The sequence below is a fragment of the Phodopus roborovskii genome, unplaced genomic scaffold, assembly GCF_943737965.1.
Source record: "Phodopus roborovskii unplaced genomic scaffold, PHOROB, whole genome shotgun sequence".
Taxonomy (NCBI): domain Eukaryota; kingdom Metazoa; phylum Chordata; class Mammalia; order Rodentia; family Cricetidae; genus Phodopus; species Phodopus roborovskii.
The window spans coordinates 30423293-30438171 of NW_026125295.1; the positions used below are offsets into that span (position 1 = coordinate 30423293).

The 14879-nt window shown below is 46.5% G+C and overlaps 1 protein-coding gene across 1 annotated transcript in view; it reads right to left on the minus strand.

Moving 5' to 3' along the window:
• Positions 1–1208: 1208 nt before the first annotated feature.
• The window catches only part of Rasgrf1 (Ras protein specific guanine nucleotide releasing factor 1), a 102856-nt gene continuing 89185 nt past the window's right edge, over positions 1209–14879 (minus strand). The window contains exons 26-29 of the mRNA XM_051207379.1: positions 10963–11042; positions 7661–7778; positions 6622–6690; positions 1209–1434 (exon numbers count right to left, since the gene is read on the minus strand). Of these exons, the coding sequence (XP_051063336.1) occupies positions 1342–1434; positions 6622–6690; positions 7661–7778; positions 10963–11042 (360 nt within the window). The 3' untranslated portion in view covers positions 1209–1341. The remainder of the gene's footprint in view (positions 1435–6621; positions 6691–7660; positions 7779–10962; positions 11043–14879) is intronic.

Consider the following 14879-nt stretch of genomic DNA (forward strand, 5'->3'; position numbering starts at 1 on the left):
GAGAGCTCTGATGCCAGCCCAGGGACCGTAAGGAACAACTCTCATCCAATCTTTCTTGTGGGAACAAAGGAAACCCATCAAAACTCACTGTTCACCCTGAGATAGAATAGATTTATTAGCAAGAGGTAATCAGGAAACATATATTTTTACAAAAATGGAAATCTTTTTTTCCAAACAAGCTGTAAGTTGAAATATTTTAGGGCTTGAAATAGATTCTCATACTGCTAGGTATTGCTTACAGCAAAAGTTGTCTGTCTGCTGTAGTGGAGCATGCCTGCCGCTTCTGAGTGTTCTCTCTACTGTACAATGTAAAAAATCATGGTAATATTCACAGAGTAAGCACTACCTCACTATATTCCTGCTAGAAGGCATTTAGACAGGACTACAGTATATGCAATAAAAACACTCGGTTATTGATTTCCTAATTCTACGTCATGGGACTAATTACCACAAAGTATACAGACTCAGGGCATTTCAACATAAGCTTGTAGTAACTGTCAGGCAGCTGAAGAGAAGTGTGTGTGTGTGTGTGTGTGTGTGTGTGTGTGTGTGTGTGTGTGTGTGTTTGTGTGTATGTGTTCCAACTTCCAGGGGAGGCTGGGCAGAGGTCGGCCAGAGTCACCACGACTTGGTGGAGTGATTTCCATTTTCCTAGAGAAGTTCCGGGGCTGTGTCCATTTCTACTCAGCCTGCTTTCATGCTATCAGGTGTTAGTCCTAGAGCAGAGGGCAGCGCGGTGCCGGAAGTGGTGGCGTTTGGTGCAAGGGGTGTGGTTCTCAGCTGAGTGGACGCCCTTTCAGCCTGGTTTATTGGGATTCGACAAATGGGGACCACTGAGACCTGCGATTTTGGCTGAAGAAGCTGCTTTGGAAATTGGCATCACCATCAGCAGAAAGAGGTGTCAAGGATTGGACTTGCAGGTATGGCTTCCCTCTCCCTCCTCCCCCTCCCCCACCCAGTTATAACAACTACATGGAACATGCTGGGGAGGGTGCCTGGGTGGCCTGAGCTAACCCAGGGGCCTGGGCTGGCAGGGACCGAAGCAGGGCTGGAGTCTGAGTCTTGTGTCATGTGGGTTCTGTCTCCCCTTCTGATTGGACGGCCTGGGAGAGCTGATGGGGAGTACAGCTGTTTGAAGGAACAGGCTCCGCAGGGGGTGGGGCAGAGTCTGAGACAGTGCAGAAATTCATATTCTGGTTCTACAGGAATCTAAGAACAAGAACAGATTTGTATTCTTGGAGAAGCACATACTGAAGAAGGAATCCAGAGGAACCAAATGATTATGTACACTATCTTATAGCAGACGTCCATGGGAGCGGCTGGGACAGGCTGGGTGCAGCTTCAGGTGGGGAGTTTTGGTTCTATTCGGAGAGAAGACTCATAGAGACTTTCTTCGTCCATTACGAAAGATTGATCCAGTAAGTACTGAGTTACCTGAAATGAGAGAAAGGAGCAATACACTTACGGGATGTTCCAGGCTATGGACACTGGGTGTCTTGCAATTTTTTTTTCTTTTTCTTTTCTTTCTTTCTTTCTTTCTTTCTTTCTTTCTTTCTTTCTTTCTTTCTCTTCCTTCCTTCCTTCCTTCCTTCCTTTCCTTTCCTTTCCTTTTTTTTTTTTTTTTTTTTTTGAGAGAGGGTCTTACTCCATAGTCCAGGGCTGCCCTGGAACTCACTGTGGAGCCCAGGTTAGTCTTGGACTTGAGACCATCCTTCTGTTTTATTCTGAAAAAATGTGAGGATTACAGATGATGTACAGCACCACGTCTGGTGGAGAAATTTTTGTAGGTTCAGGACACATGTGTGAGATAGGATCTTGGCCTCCTCCACCACCCTCCAAGGGTCTTGTGATGTGATAATGCTAACTTTAGCCTCAGACTCAGGGTCCCTTGCCTCAGCTTCCTAAGTGCTGGCACCATCATATTTGGCTGTGTTTTGTATTAATGTAACTTTTCTATTTAAATTATGTTTTAAGCTTTATTTTGTGTGTGTGTTGCTGGAGTTAGAGCTGCTGAGTTTTATCCACAGTTCCTATATTCTCTTAATAAATCTCTTAATAGTAATAAACCACACGTGGCAAACATTACTCTTGACTGCTTGTCTTTCTTTTTCTCCCTTCCTCTATTTTCCCCTCCCTCTCTCCCTCCTTCCCTTTCTCCCTCCTTCCCTTTCTCCCTCCTTCCCTCCTTCCCTCCTTCCTTCCTTCCTTCCTTCCTTCCTTCCTTCCTTCCTTCCTTCCTATCTCTTGAAGAAATGTTTTGGGCTTGAACAAAGCAAACAACTCCTTGAAAAGTCCAATTGTTGAGTCTAAGTGGCAGGTGTGTGTGTGTGTGTGTGTGTGTGTGTGTGTGTGTGTGTGTGTGTTCATGTTCCTTTCAATGTTTCAGTTTGAAGAGTTCTCCAGAAACATCAAGCATATATGTTTACACACAGCAGCACTGTCTGTTGGGAGGGCCTGTGTAGGTTTCCCATGGCAAAGTCTGACGCAAAATGTTAGGATGAAAAATTGAGAATGATCACCCTGGGAAATTTTGTTGCATTTCCTCCTGACTGTCCACTCTACTCTTGATTCTAAGTCTTTTGCTGAGTTCTTGCACATTCAACGGGAGATCAGAGCTCTAACCTTACAGGCATCTTGTCACTCCAAGGGTCATGTATTTATCAGTTTGGAACCAGGTGTGCCTTTCTCCCTTCACAGAAACCAAAAGCAAGAAGGAAAAGGAACGACACCCATATTCTGTGCTTGAAAGTCTAGCGACAGCTGCTTAGGGGAGATCAAGCCTGCTGCTTTTGTCTTGAGGAATTGACTCTGTCACCATGAAGGTCTGAAGCAGCTGGATGCTGACTGACAGTAACAGATGAAAAAAACATTTTTTAATGTCTGGTTGACAGCTCACACCTCAGATGTCAGCGTCTGGCTTCACCCAGCCCTTCCAGTAAAGACAAGGTGACCTATGATGGATGAAATGAACTAAACTTTTAGCCCTAGGCAGTAGCTCCATGGAAAGGGTTCTTTCTAGACTATATAAATGCACCCAGCTCCAAAAGCAGACTGACCAGTCCTTTCCTTGTGAGCAAAGTTCAGTTTCCCTGTTTTCCCTGAGCTGGAGACTGGTGACAAATCCATCCTTGCTGGGACACTCAGGAAGTTCGAGGAGCAGTGGGGTTTATATGTACTGGACATCAGAGCTTGAGAGAAGGTTAAGGTAGTGACAGGAGAGAGGAAAGAGCCCTGAAATTTCGTTAGTAATTTCTGGGACTTTCCAGGGTGCCATGTTACCACCACAGTGCTTTCTAGATACCATGTGTGACACACTAACGAGGCTCCTCCGAACACTGCTAAATTTCAATGAGGTATGGGAGGAAGGACAACTTTGGTGTTCATCCTTGCTGTCTTGGGGTCTCTGCTGTGTACTGCTGTGTGGTCAGGCCAGTTGGCCTGAGGTCCTGGAGATTTTGTCTCTGACTCCCAGTCATAGGAATCAAAGATTCCCATCTCGATGTAGGAGTACTGTGATTATGAACATGTGCTACTGAGACTGGATTTTATGGACTTTGGGAATTTGAACTCGTGTCCTCATGTTTTTACATAGCAAACCCTTCACCCAGTAGGCCAATGGCTCTCAACTTTCCTTATTGGATCCATGAACACAAATCTTCATGTGGTAACCCCAACCATAAAATTATTTTCACTGATACCCCATAATTGTAATTATGAATCATAATGAAAATATCTGCGTTTTCCGATGGCCTTAAGTGATCCCAGTCAAAGGGTTGTTTGACCCTGAAAGGGGTCACGACCTACAGATTGAAAATCACTGCACTAGGCTATCTCCTCAGCCCTTAATATTATTTTCTATCATAGGTTAAATGATGTGTGGCTGGGATATAACTCAGTTGGTAGAATTCTTGCCTAGCATATGCACAAAGGTAATCCTAGCCCCCAGGAGGTACTTTTTAAAAAAGTACTAAAGTACTAGATATGGTGGGAGGCAGAAGCAGGCCAGTCTCTATGAGTTCAATGCTTGGCTGGTCTACATACTGAGCTCCTGGCCAGCCAGGGCTTTACGGGAGACCTTGATATAAAAATTAAAAGTAATAGAGAGACTACACATACATCACATACATTTTTGGGCTTGATTTGTGTGTGTGTGTGTTGGGGACAAGTATTATCTGATATACAACTCACATTTAAATTTCAAGTGTCCTTCAAATAACTTAGTGTACTTTTATATTATTATTATGTGTGCATATGTGGTGTGTGTGTGTGTGTGTGTGTGTGTGTGTGTGTGTTGCGGGGGTGTTCATGTGCCATGGTGTGCATGTGGAAATCAGAGGACACTTTTGAGAGTCAGCTCTCTCTTTGTGGGTTCTGGGGATCAAACTGGGTTGTTAGGCTTGCTTAGCCACCTGTCTAGCCCTCATAGTATTTTAAAACCCTGGGTCTAATCAATATTTATACACTGAATTTAGATGTCATGTGCTTGAGTCTCCTCTAACTCAGAGTAATATTGTGTGTGTGTGTGTGTGTGTGTATGAGTGTGTGTGTGATATTGTGTGAGTGTGTGTGAGTGTGAGAGTGTGTGAGTGTGTGTCTGAGTGTGTGATATTGTGTGTGAGTGTGTGTGTCTGAGTGTGTGTGATATTGTGTGTGAGAGTGTGTGTGTGAGTATGTGTGTGAGTGTGTGTGTGTGTGTGTGAGTATGTGTGTGAGTGTGTGTGTGTGTGTGTGTGAGTATGTGTGTGTGTGAGAGTGTGTGTGTGAGTATGTGTGTGAGTGTGTGTGAGTGTGTGTGAGTATGTGTGTGAGTGTGTGTGTGTGTGTGTGTGTGTGTGAGAGAGAGAGAGAGAGAGAGAGAGAGAGAGAGAGAGAGAGAGTCACTTAGTTTTTCTCTCTGCTACTCTAGGTGGGGACTGAAGCCCCATGTCCTCAGTCTTGCTAAGTAAGCATTCCACCACTGTCACACTGTGGTTTTTCCTTCTTTGTCTATTTCCCTCCGGGGTGCAAGCTCAAGAGGGCCAAGCACTCATCTGTTTTGAATACCGTGCCTTATGGCCTGAGATAGTGCTGGGAGCACAGTACTCACTCAATAAATATGTGTTTATTGTCTATTGGATGAACGAAGAGCAACATACAAGTGGCCCAGTTAGCTGTCCTTCCACAGGTCTTCTCTACATGGCAGAACAGGATATGGCCCAAAATTAACTTTTGTTATTTTTGTTTTTTTGCAACAGGGTCTCTCTTTTATGTAGCTCTGGTTGTCCTGGAACTCACTGTATAGACCAGGTTGGCCTTGAACTCATAGAGATTCACCTGCCTCTGCATCCCGAGTGCTGGGATTAAAGGTGTGCACCACCATACCCACCAACAACTTTTTTTTTTTTTGAGACAAGTTTTCAGGTAATCCAGGCTGGCCTCAAATTTTCTATGTAGCCAAGAATGACTTCTAATATATCTGAATGACTTGTGATATATTTTACCTCTCAAGTGCTGGGGATACAAGCCCAGCCGGTCCACCATGCCTGGTCTTATGCTGGGAATTGAACCCAGAGCATTGTATATGTTAGGCAAGTACTCTACCAATTGAGTCACGTCCCTAACTCCAACACAAACTATTTCTTTGGACTTGGTTTGTAGCAAAGAAAGACTAAAATCAGCCAGATGTCCATCCACAAAAAGAATTAGTGGGAGGAAGGGGTTTCTCTGTAACTTTAAGCAAGAATTAAGGCCACTCTGTCTCAGGAAGGAGTGACTCCAGACACATAGGAATACAGGATGGTTCTGAGTCATGGACAGCAGGTGACACTGTAGCAGAAAAAAAATGTGCTGTGTTTATGGACTGGCCTAGATATAGACTTGAGAAGCAAGATACTTCTGTGTTTTTGAGACATAGTGCTTTTCAAAACTAGAAGTGTTTGGGGCTGGGGATAGGGCTCAGTTTCTTGACTGCCATCTGCAAAGTACTGGTTTGATATTTAGCATGACAGGAAAGGAGTATGGTGGTGCATGCTTGGATTCCCAGCCCCTGGGAAATGGAGGCTGGAAGATGACAAGCTCCAGGTCATCTTTGGCTGCATACTGAGTCTGAGGCCAGCATGGGCTACATGAGACTCTGAGGAGCACCAATCAAGGGCCGGCAAGATGGCTCAACTGGTAAAGGCACTTGCTGCCAAGCCTGGAGATCTAAGTTCAGTCCCAGGGATTTAAATGGCAGAAGGAGAAAACTGACTTCTACAACTTGTCCTCTTATTTTCACAGGCTCTGTGGTACATGTGTATGTGAACTCCCCTCCCCCTAAACCAAAAACTAAGCGAAAACACAACTAACCAACCAAGCAAAGGGGGATGTTTGGAGCCACCTCTCTAGCCCTATGGGAGAATAGACATTGTTTTAAGTCACCCTATGGAATGCCAAATTAGGCAAGAATCACAAGTAAGTGCCAGTTTGCTTCTGGCCAGGGAACAGGAATAGATAGAGGTGGTTCCCTTAAGGGCATGGCATTTTATGCTGGACCAGGAGGACCCTGGAAGGGTTGAAGAAAGGCAATTCAGGAAAGGGCAGAAGCCTGTGTAAACAGTAGCACTGTGAGGGAGAGGAGGGACCCAAGTGTTGCCCTCTTACCTTTGCTTGGTGTTCGATTTTGTAGGCAGTCTGTTGAAACTGGCGAATCTCTCGGATAATATGGGAGATCTGCGGGAAGGCAGGGGAGTTTTAGGATAGTCTGCTCTCTCGCACTGCCTTGTGGATGAAAAGGGTCAAGGGTATGTCTGAAGTCATACTGCCTCCTGGAAAACTCTGCTGGCTTTTTTTTTTTTTTTTTTTTTTTTTTTTTATACAAGCCACTTGATTCTGAGGTGAAACGTGTCTGTTGGAATAACTGTGCTAGTGTGTGTGTGCACGTGCACGCGTACACAGACGTGCACATGGGCTCACATATGTGCTCACATGCTTGCTAAAGAAAACTCTCTCAGTCAGGACCACAGACTTCCCAATACCACTATAATCAAATCCCGTCTGCCAGTCAAAGTGAAAGTCTAATGTGTGCATGCTAGGATGTGAAGCATAAGGGCTCCCTCCCTCTATCACCGATTGTCCCGATTATGTTGGAAAGGTATGCTTCTTATTTATGTGTAAGCCCATTTTACAAAATGGTTGGCTGCAAATAGAGGCTCTGTGGTTGGGGTTAGTGAGAGACAAGGACAGCCAGAAGTCCTATGCATACTCAAAGGGGTCACCCCATGTTCTGGATCTTTTGGAGCAGATTTGAAACTTGCTTGGTTTCTTGGGTGGTGTTGCAGAATGACTTTTCTTTAGTCATACCAGACAAGCATTTCTGTGGACACTAAAGGGTGGGATGTGAGGAAAAGGGTGGGCTTTGGGGTCAGACCCAGCATTCAGAGAACCGGCTCTTCTTTTTATATGGCTGGGGGCCTTGAGCTGGTCTCTTGACCTCACCCATCTTCCCCTGTAGGGAGGGGTACTGGGCTAGAGTGGGAAAGGTAGGAAACACAGGGCTAATGTCATTAGTGTCAGTCATAGTTTTTACTGGAGGCCTTCCACTGGGTGCATTTGGGCCAGGCATAGGCAGAACAGGTTGTGTTGGGGCAGAGTCTGGGTGGCTCAGCTGGTGCTATGCCCCCATCTACCCAGGGAAACATACCATCCTCATCTTGGAGAAGTTGACCAGGCCGTCCTCTGTGTAATTGGGTGTCCCCTCCTCGATGAAGGCCAAGTCGGTGAGGTACATCCCCAGGTAAGGGACACAGGGTGGGTCACAACTTGGAAACAAATGGCATCCACAAAAGTTTTTCACTTAAGGAAAGGATTTTTCTGCTAAGAACAGAACGCCCTGCATGCAGGTTTTGCCTGGCTAGAGGCAAAGGGATTTCTAGTTACAAAGAATCATAGGGCACACACAGGCCTAGACTGCCAGCCAGGCTGGAGGGTGGGATAATGTGGAGCTGCCTGGGCCACCACACAAGCTGCGGGGAGGGGCTCTTATCCCCTCCCTCTGTGTCCCAGAACACCTTTGTTTAGTTCTCTGCCATCTAAGCAGCAGAGCTCCCCAGCTGTTCCCAGCCTGCTCCCAGTTCACTGTTCTTTCCAATGTTACTGTGCATTCAGTTGTCTCTGAGAAGGCTGGGCCACCCACACCCAAGTTTCAGCAGTCACATAGTGTCACGTCCCCAAGATCTGCCCTCATGTCACCTAGGTTTAGGGGCTAAAACGGGAAACCCTGGCCGTCTGATCACCTTCCTGGAGGTGTCTTCTGGGAAAGGTGGGTGATTCTCAGGGTCTATGGTTACAAGAGATGAGACCCTGGGGTGACGGACCAGGCTTCTGATGGGTGGCTCTGAGCAGGGACTCATTGCCTGTACCACAGCAGCTTTTCTGGTGCCTTGGGAGGGTGCAGTCGAAGGATTAATGGGGTTGGAGATGGAGGGAGCAGCCATTACCCTCCCTTCAGCAACATCAGGGGGCTCCCGAGACAGTGCTTTGCACCTTCCTCTTGGCTAGTGCAGAGATGCCAGAGGGATAGTTTCTCAGACCACTTGGCACTCCTGCCATGCTGGAGGAAAGTGAGGTATAGACCTTGAGCTACTTCTGTCTCCATCTCCCCTGTTCTGGGATTAAAGGTGTGTACTGTTACATCTGTTTTTTGTTGTTGGTTTTGCTTTTTTTGAGACTGGGTCTCTCTACACAGCCCTGGCTGTCCTGACCATCACACTTGGTTTTATGTGGTGCTACAGATTGAACCCAGTGCCTCTTGAAAGCTAAAGTAAGCACTCTACCAACTGAGCTACATTCCCAGCCCAAGATATGACATTCTAAACTGCCTAAATGGTCATCAATAGATAACTATCTAGTAAGATTGCTCTGGAACAAAACAAAAGTCCCACTCTTAAGAGTTAATCCAAATGGGCCTGGCAGTCACTTGGACAGGAAAATGCTTTTCAGGAAGCTGTTCCAGAGATCTTTCAGAAAGAGTGTGAAGCCCACCTAACTATGTAGGTCACCAAGCTTGGCCATTGCTGGCTCTCACCACTTATGCAAGTATCTTAAACTCTATCATGAACTCTATATAGCTTCTACACTGCACTGTAAATCCTGCTTGAATTCTTTTTATGGAGACCACTAGGGCCAGGAAGCTGAGGAGAATCCAGAGTAGAAGCCCAGTGACAACAGGCTGAAAAAAGATGCCAGGGTCAATTGAATGGAGGCAAGGACCCACACTGGAGAGCCGCTGCAGGACTCTTTGGGTATTATGTCTGAATGGAGACTATTGTCAATTGCTTTCTGGTCCTTCTCCGGTGAAACACACTCCCCAGCATCACTGGACATGGTGTGTTCTCCATCTCCATAGGGCATATCTGCCTTACGCAAAGGTCTTGGTTCCCAGAAGCCCCGCCACAGACAGCAGAGGGTTCTAGGGGAGGCACTTACACAGGCATACAGATGACCTGAAAGGGAAGACAGTCAGGAGAGGGACTCAGACAGAATGGGAGCCACGGAGACAGTTAGGTAGCAGTAGTGGCTGCAGTGGATGAGGAAGCCGTGTGAAGGAGGCAGATGGAGCAACGCCCAGAGGCAGACGGACAGTTGGTGAATGCACAGTGGGGCAGCTCCGTACAAGCACAGTCCACAGGGGCTCCTGGGAGCCCGGGCGGAGGAGAGACGGCCGGACAGCACAGATGGATTCAACATCTGTCTGAGGACACAAACAAAGTGGAAATGGTCAAGGCAATGGCACACTGAGCTAGTGAAGGATGGACAAGAAGTAGGATAGGAAGGAAACAAAAAGAGGCAGGAGAGGCTGGCTGGGAAGACAGAGTGAGCAGGGCATCCCAGCCAAAGTCAAGGGCTGGAGGTTTTGGCTATTCCATGACCATGTGCGGTGACCTCCATTGGAGCTCTTATTGACTGTTGTCAAGAGATCCCTTATGGAAGAGAGGAGAGTGTTCCTGGAAACTACAGGGATCTAGCATATCCCAGGTCCATTGAGGAGCCAGCCAGCCAGCCAGCAGTGAGACAGGGACAAATGGGTGGGGCCTAGTGTGGAAGCCTGAAGACAGCATCTCTAGGAGTAATAAAAAGAGCCTTGTCTTTTCAGAGTCCACATCTCCTGAATGTGCAGCCAAAGTGAGCTGAGTCATGGCTTTCTTGTCAGAGGTCTCCGAATTGCATGAGACAGTGATCAAGGCAGACTGCAAAGTACTGGTCTTGGATGCCAGCTCAGGCCAGATACAGGTTCTAATGCCATGGCCACTAAGTCCCCATCTTTTGTCTAGAAAGACAGGATGGAAAGAGCTGCCTTAGGATGGGGGCTCACAAAGTCTGAAGATGTTTGGGGTAGACTTAAGTGGAGAGATGTCATTAGCATCCTACAGGGTGAGGCCAGGGTGTATCTAGAAATCCTACAATGCACAGGAAATTGTGGGATTGAACACAGGACCATCTTGGACTAAGTGACAATAATGCTGAGGTTGGGTAGTCCACTTTCAGTATCAATGGGGTTCAATGACTACAGCCAGAGAGGTGCCCTGCAAAATTGTAAGATGAAGTTATCAACTATCAGTAAAATGTATTTCTTTGATTCTGAAATGCAACTGTTAGTAATGTATACATTCATTTTGATGACTATTTCTGAATAAGAAACACAACAGCACTAAATAAACTGACTTGTTATAGGAGTTATTGGAGTTATTAAATCGGAGTTATTAAATTGCATTTAAGAATCAAGAAGTATGGCACCAACTCTGTGGTCAACTACAGATAGGTTGCTCTGGCATTTCTCTGGTAAATAAAGAGGGCAAAGCTGACCCACTGCTGGGGTTTGAGAGTCTATTGGCTTTACGGGTGAGGAGAGGGACAGGCAGACCTCCTGCTCTGACTGGATGTGATGAGAAGACGCCTCAGTAACTTGGTCTACAGTTTTAAACACAATGAAGATGTACCACTTACTTTTTCAGAGCTTCTCTGAGGTTCTTAAATCTGCCCTCTGATGACACAAGCTTTTGGAGCTTGTCAATCAAAGCTTTCGTCTAGAAGGAACCAGAAGCATTTACTAACATTCAACACACACCCAGGCCCCAAGCCCCAGGCTCTGGCCCATGACCCAACATGCTGACCTGAGGACTTATGGCCACATTTGGATTTGGGGGCTTTATGTGCCTGGCAACCTCACCCATGATCTCTTTAGGACTCAGACTTGATCCCTGTCATGTGGTCCCCTCTTCACATACATCTCCTAGGCCACCAAAGTGAGTAATGATCCTGGAAACCGGTGATAATCCTGAAAAGTGATGACTTAGAAGGACTTGGTAGGTGCCGTGAGGGAGCCTGCATTTAGAGCAGAAACTAACTACATTAGAGTTTTCATGGTCATGATTGTTTTTTGGTGCTGGGGACTGAACCTGGGTCATGATTGTTTTTTGGTGCTGGGGATTCTGACATACAAAGCAAGTACCTGGCCTTTGAGCTATATGCTAGCCTTATGATATTTCCACGAGCTAGACCAGATGAATCTAACCATTTTTTTTCACACCTCCACTTTGATGGGTCAGGAACTCCATCCAAGGTCAAGCAGTGAGGAAAAGGATGGCAGAAGAGCCGATCATCCAAGAAAGGCCTGGATGGAAAGGATAAAACCCTTGACAAAGGGTTTATGAAATGATCATTCAGACCTGGTCTACATGAGAGCAGGGCAGAGTATGGGCAGCTGGGTTTGTCTTGCAAGAACAGCTACATTCCCAGGGGAGGGTGCTGCTCTGGGTCTGGCTCTGTGTTCCTTTCCCTGTCATTCCCTTAGGATGTCTCTTTGAGACCCTCAGTTCCCTCATCTATAAAAGGATGGGAGGGATTCATTTTCCCTTTCCAGATTTGGCCTTCAAATCTGTGGCTGAGAAACTGTGCTGAGGGACAGCCATGCATGACAAGACGGCTAGAGGGACACAGTCACAGAACATGACTGTGAGTTTTCATGTGATGGATGTTCGAGGAGAGGACAGAGGGATCAATTATTCGGCTCCTTAGCTATAAGGAGAGGGAGCACTAGTGTTTAGGTTGGCCCTGCTCAAAGAACAAATGCATTCTGATCTGATGACAGAGCTGGGTGACAGTAGGACAGAATCCACACCAAGCGAAGGCATTCTTTACAACTGGCTTTTAGCATCCTGGCAAAGCCCACATTCCCAGGCCAATCTCTACCAGGATCTTGGTGACTACTGTACCAGCCCTTCTGAGGATGGTTCCCCCTCCTCTCCATGTGCACTCATCTGCAGAGGAGTGACCCAAGATGGATTCAGATCAGATATGGGGATTTAGCACCAGATCTGGGGCCTCCTCAGCCCCTGTCATCCACAGTCAGCATGCACAAGAGTAAATCCTCATTCCTCAGATATTCCCCAAGGGAAGCACTAGTTCAGATAGGGTAGACTTTGGAAGATCATGAGGCTTAATCAATGTAGTTCTGGCTAAAGAGATATCCATACTCTCAAGCCATGAACGTGTGTGTGTGTGTGTGTGTGTGTGTGTGTGTGTGTGTGTGTGTGTGTATGTGGAGGTCAGAGGACATGCCTCAGGAATCCTACCATGGCATGGGCTCAGGTCATGAGGCTTGAAATTTACCCACTTTTACTTATCAAACTCTCTCACTGGCCCTGCACAGGCTATTTCTGGTGTGTGTAGAGGAAAATTCTAGCTCTGAGCAGGGCAAAGTTGATTCTTTCCACAGCCTCATGCCTACTGTATATACAGATCCTCTTTGAGAGGCCACACACTCTATCCAGGATAGAGTTTGGGAGATCATGGAATCTTCCCATTGTGCTTCACTTTGAAAACCAGGTCACATGCCTAGGCTGGGCCAGGAGCTCCCATCTTTTAATGCTCCCTGAGGTGCTAGACCCCTAAATCTTGAAGCTCTCTGGCTGAATGTGGACATTAGCAGGAAGGAAAGGGGGGAAGCTTTAGATATTTCACTGGAATCAAGGAACAAGCAAAGAGCCTGCATCAGGAGTACTGTCAAGAATAAAGATGCTTCTTTGACCTCTAAAATACTGCTTTATCAAACAGAAACCATCAGGTGAGGAAGAATGCTTCCTACAAAAGAGACCAAGACATATTGTGAGCTGAGGGCAGGTTTTTGTCCCTATACATACACCCTCCTGGTGTGAGGAACCACAGGCACATCACTCAGAGCTGCTGTCCTGTAGAGCCACATCAGACACTTTCCCAACGGACAGAGATTGTCTGAAAGCTGACAGGCAAGGGAACTGAAATGAGAAAGCAGAAACAAAAGAATTGCAAAGTGCACTTGGCCCTCCTGTAGGGCCAGACCTGACTTGATGCCATGTTTTACTGAACTGGGCTGACACAGAAGAAAGTGATAAAAACAAGACTGTGTTCCAGGGTCTTTAGGAAATGTGCCCATCTTGGTGCATTACAAGAGTCCGCAGGCTGCCTGCAGAGAGAGGGAGATAATGAACTTGGGACATACACAATGGTCAGAAGCCATTGGAGCCGAGCACAGTGTAGATGCTGGAAAAGTCTGGAAAAGCTGGAGATGATAGTCAGTTCTGTCTACAATCAAAGCTTGAGCCCTGTATTCGTTGCCTGAGGCATTTTTGACTTTTATTAGACCAGGCCTGCTGGCTTCTGGTTCTGAATGATGTTCTAGAATGCAGGCCAGGACACATACATTGACTGCTCTTGTTTTAGACTGCTTTTGGAAGAGAATGGAAGATTTCAGAATGGCCATGATGTGTCCCCATACCTCTTAACTCCATGAGGAGAGTGTTGCTGAAGAATGTGGTCAAGAAATACAGCATGTACATTCTAGGAATTGTTTAGTGGGGGCAGGAAGTAAAGCCTAGTCTGGAGGATCCCTGGGAAGGGTGCCATCATGCAACAGTACATGGGGGAGGAATAAGATGTTAAACTGGAATGAGCTCCCCATAATCCTGTCTAAACCTTGACAAGCAATGTTGACTTAGAAGACTTGGGTATTTTGCAGTTTTTTGTTTGTTTGTTTGGTGTTTTTTTTTTTTTTGGGTCAACCTTTAACTTTGGTTCATGATAGTATGTGCCTGTGTGGCCAACTGTCCCTGAATCTCCCAGCTTCTGTTCTTTTCTGGAGCTGTTCCCACAGCCCTAACCCTGAACATCCAATGTGCCAATAAGGAAGAAGCCCAGCCTCCCTGAGGTGTGAGGGGAGGGGGTGGTCCTATAGACTCTAGAGCTCAGCTGTCAATAGGGGCTGGAGTGTCTGGAAAGCAGGGAAGGATAAAAGAACGAGCATCCCAAAGCTTTCCTGGCTTGGCTGCTTACCTAAGTAGGAAGATTTATGGAGCTGATGCCTGCTAGTGGGTAAGATTACTACCTGGCCCAAGGAAGATAATGTAGAAACAGGCGGTGAAGAGGAAAAATCAAGGGGATACAGAGTGCTAATCCAGAGTGCTGCAGACAGGCTTCTTGGCAATGCTGGGTTCTGCAAGGCTCTCTCAGCTGAAAGACCACAGGTATCACTGTCACATTACATGTGCCTTTAGAGGCTTCCTTATCTCGGTGGAGCTTGCCTAGCCTCCTGCAGGTACATCAACCAAGTTCACCAAGGAAACGCTGACGTGCTCATAGTGTGCTCTGTTAGGGAGATGTCTTTGTCTGAGCTGTCCCCCTGAACCTCTAGTGCATAGAACTTGATCGCCCAAGAAGATTCAGCTTTTGTTCTTTCCAGAGCCTTATGAAGTTATTACTCTTGTCCCAAACCAAGAAGAAGAGTGTCGCTGCCAGTACTCACTGCCTCACAGCTCCCACTGTGGATTCTTAATGGCCCAAGTAGGAATTGAAGTTCCTCAGGTCCACTGCCACATCTGTGAACCTGA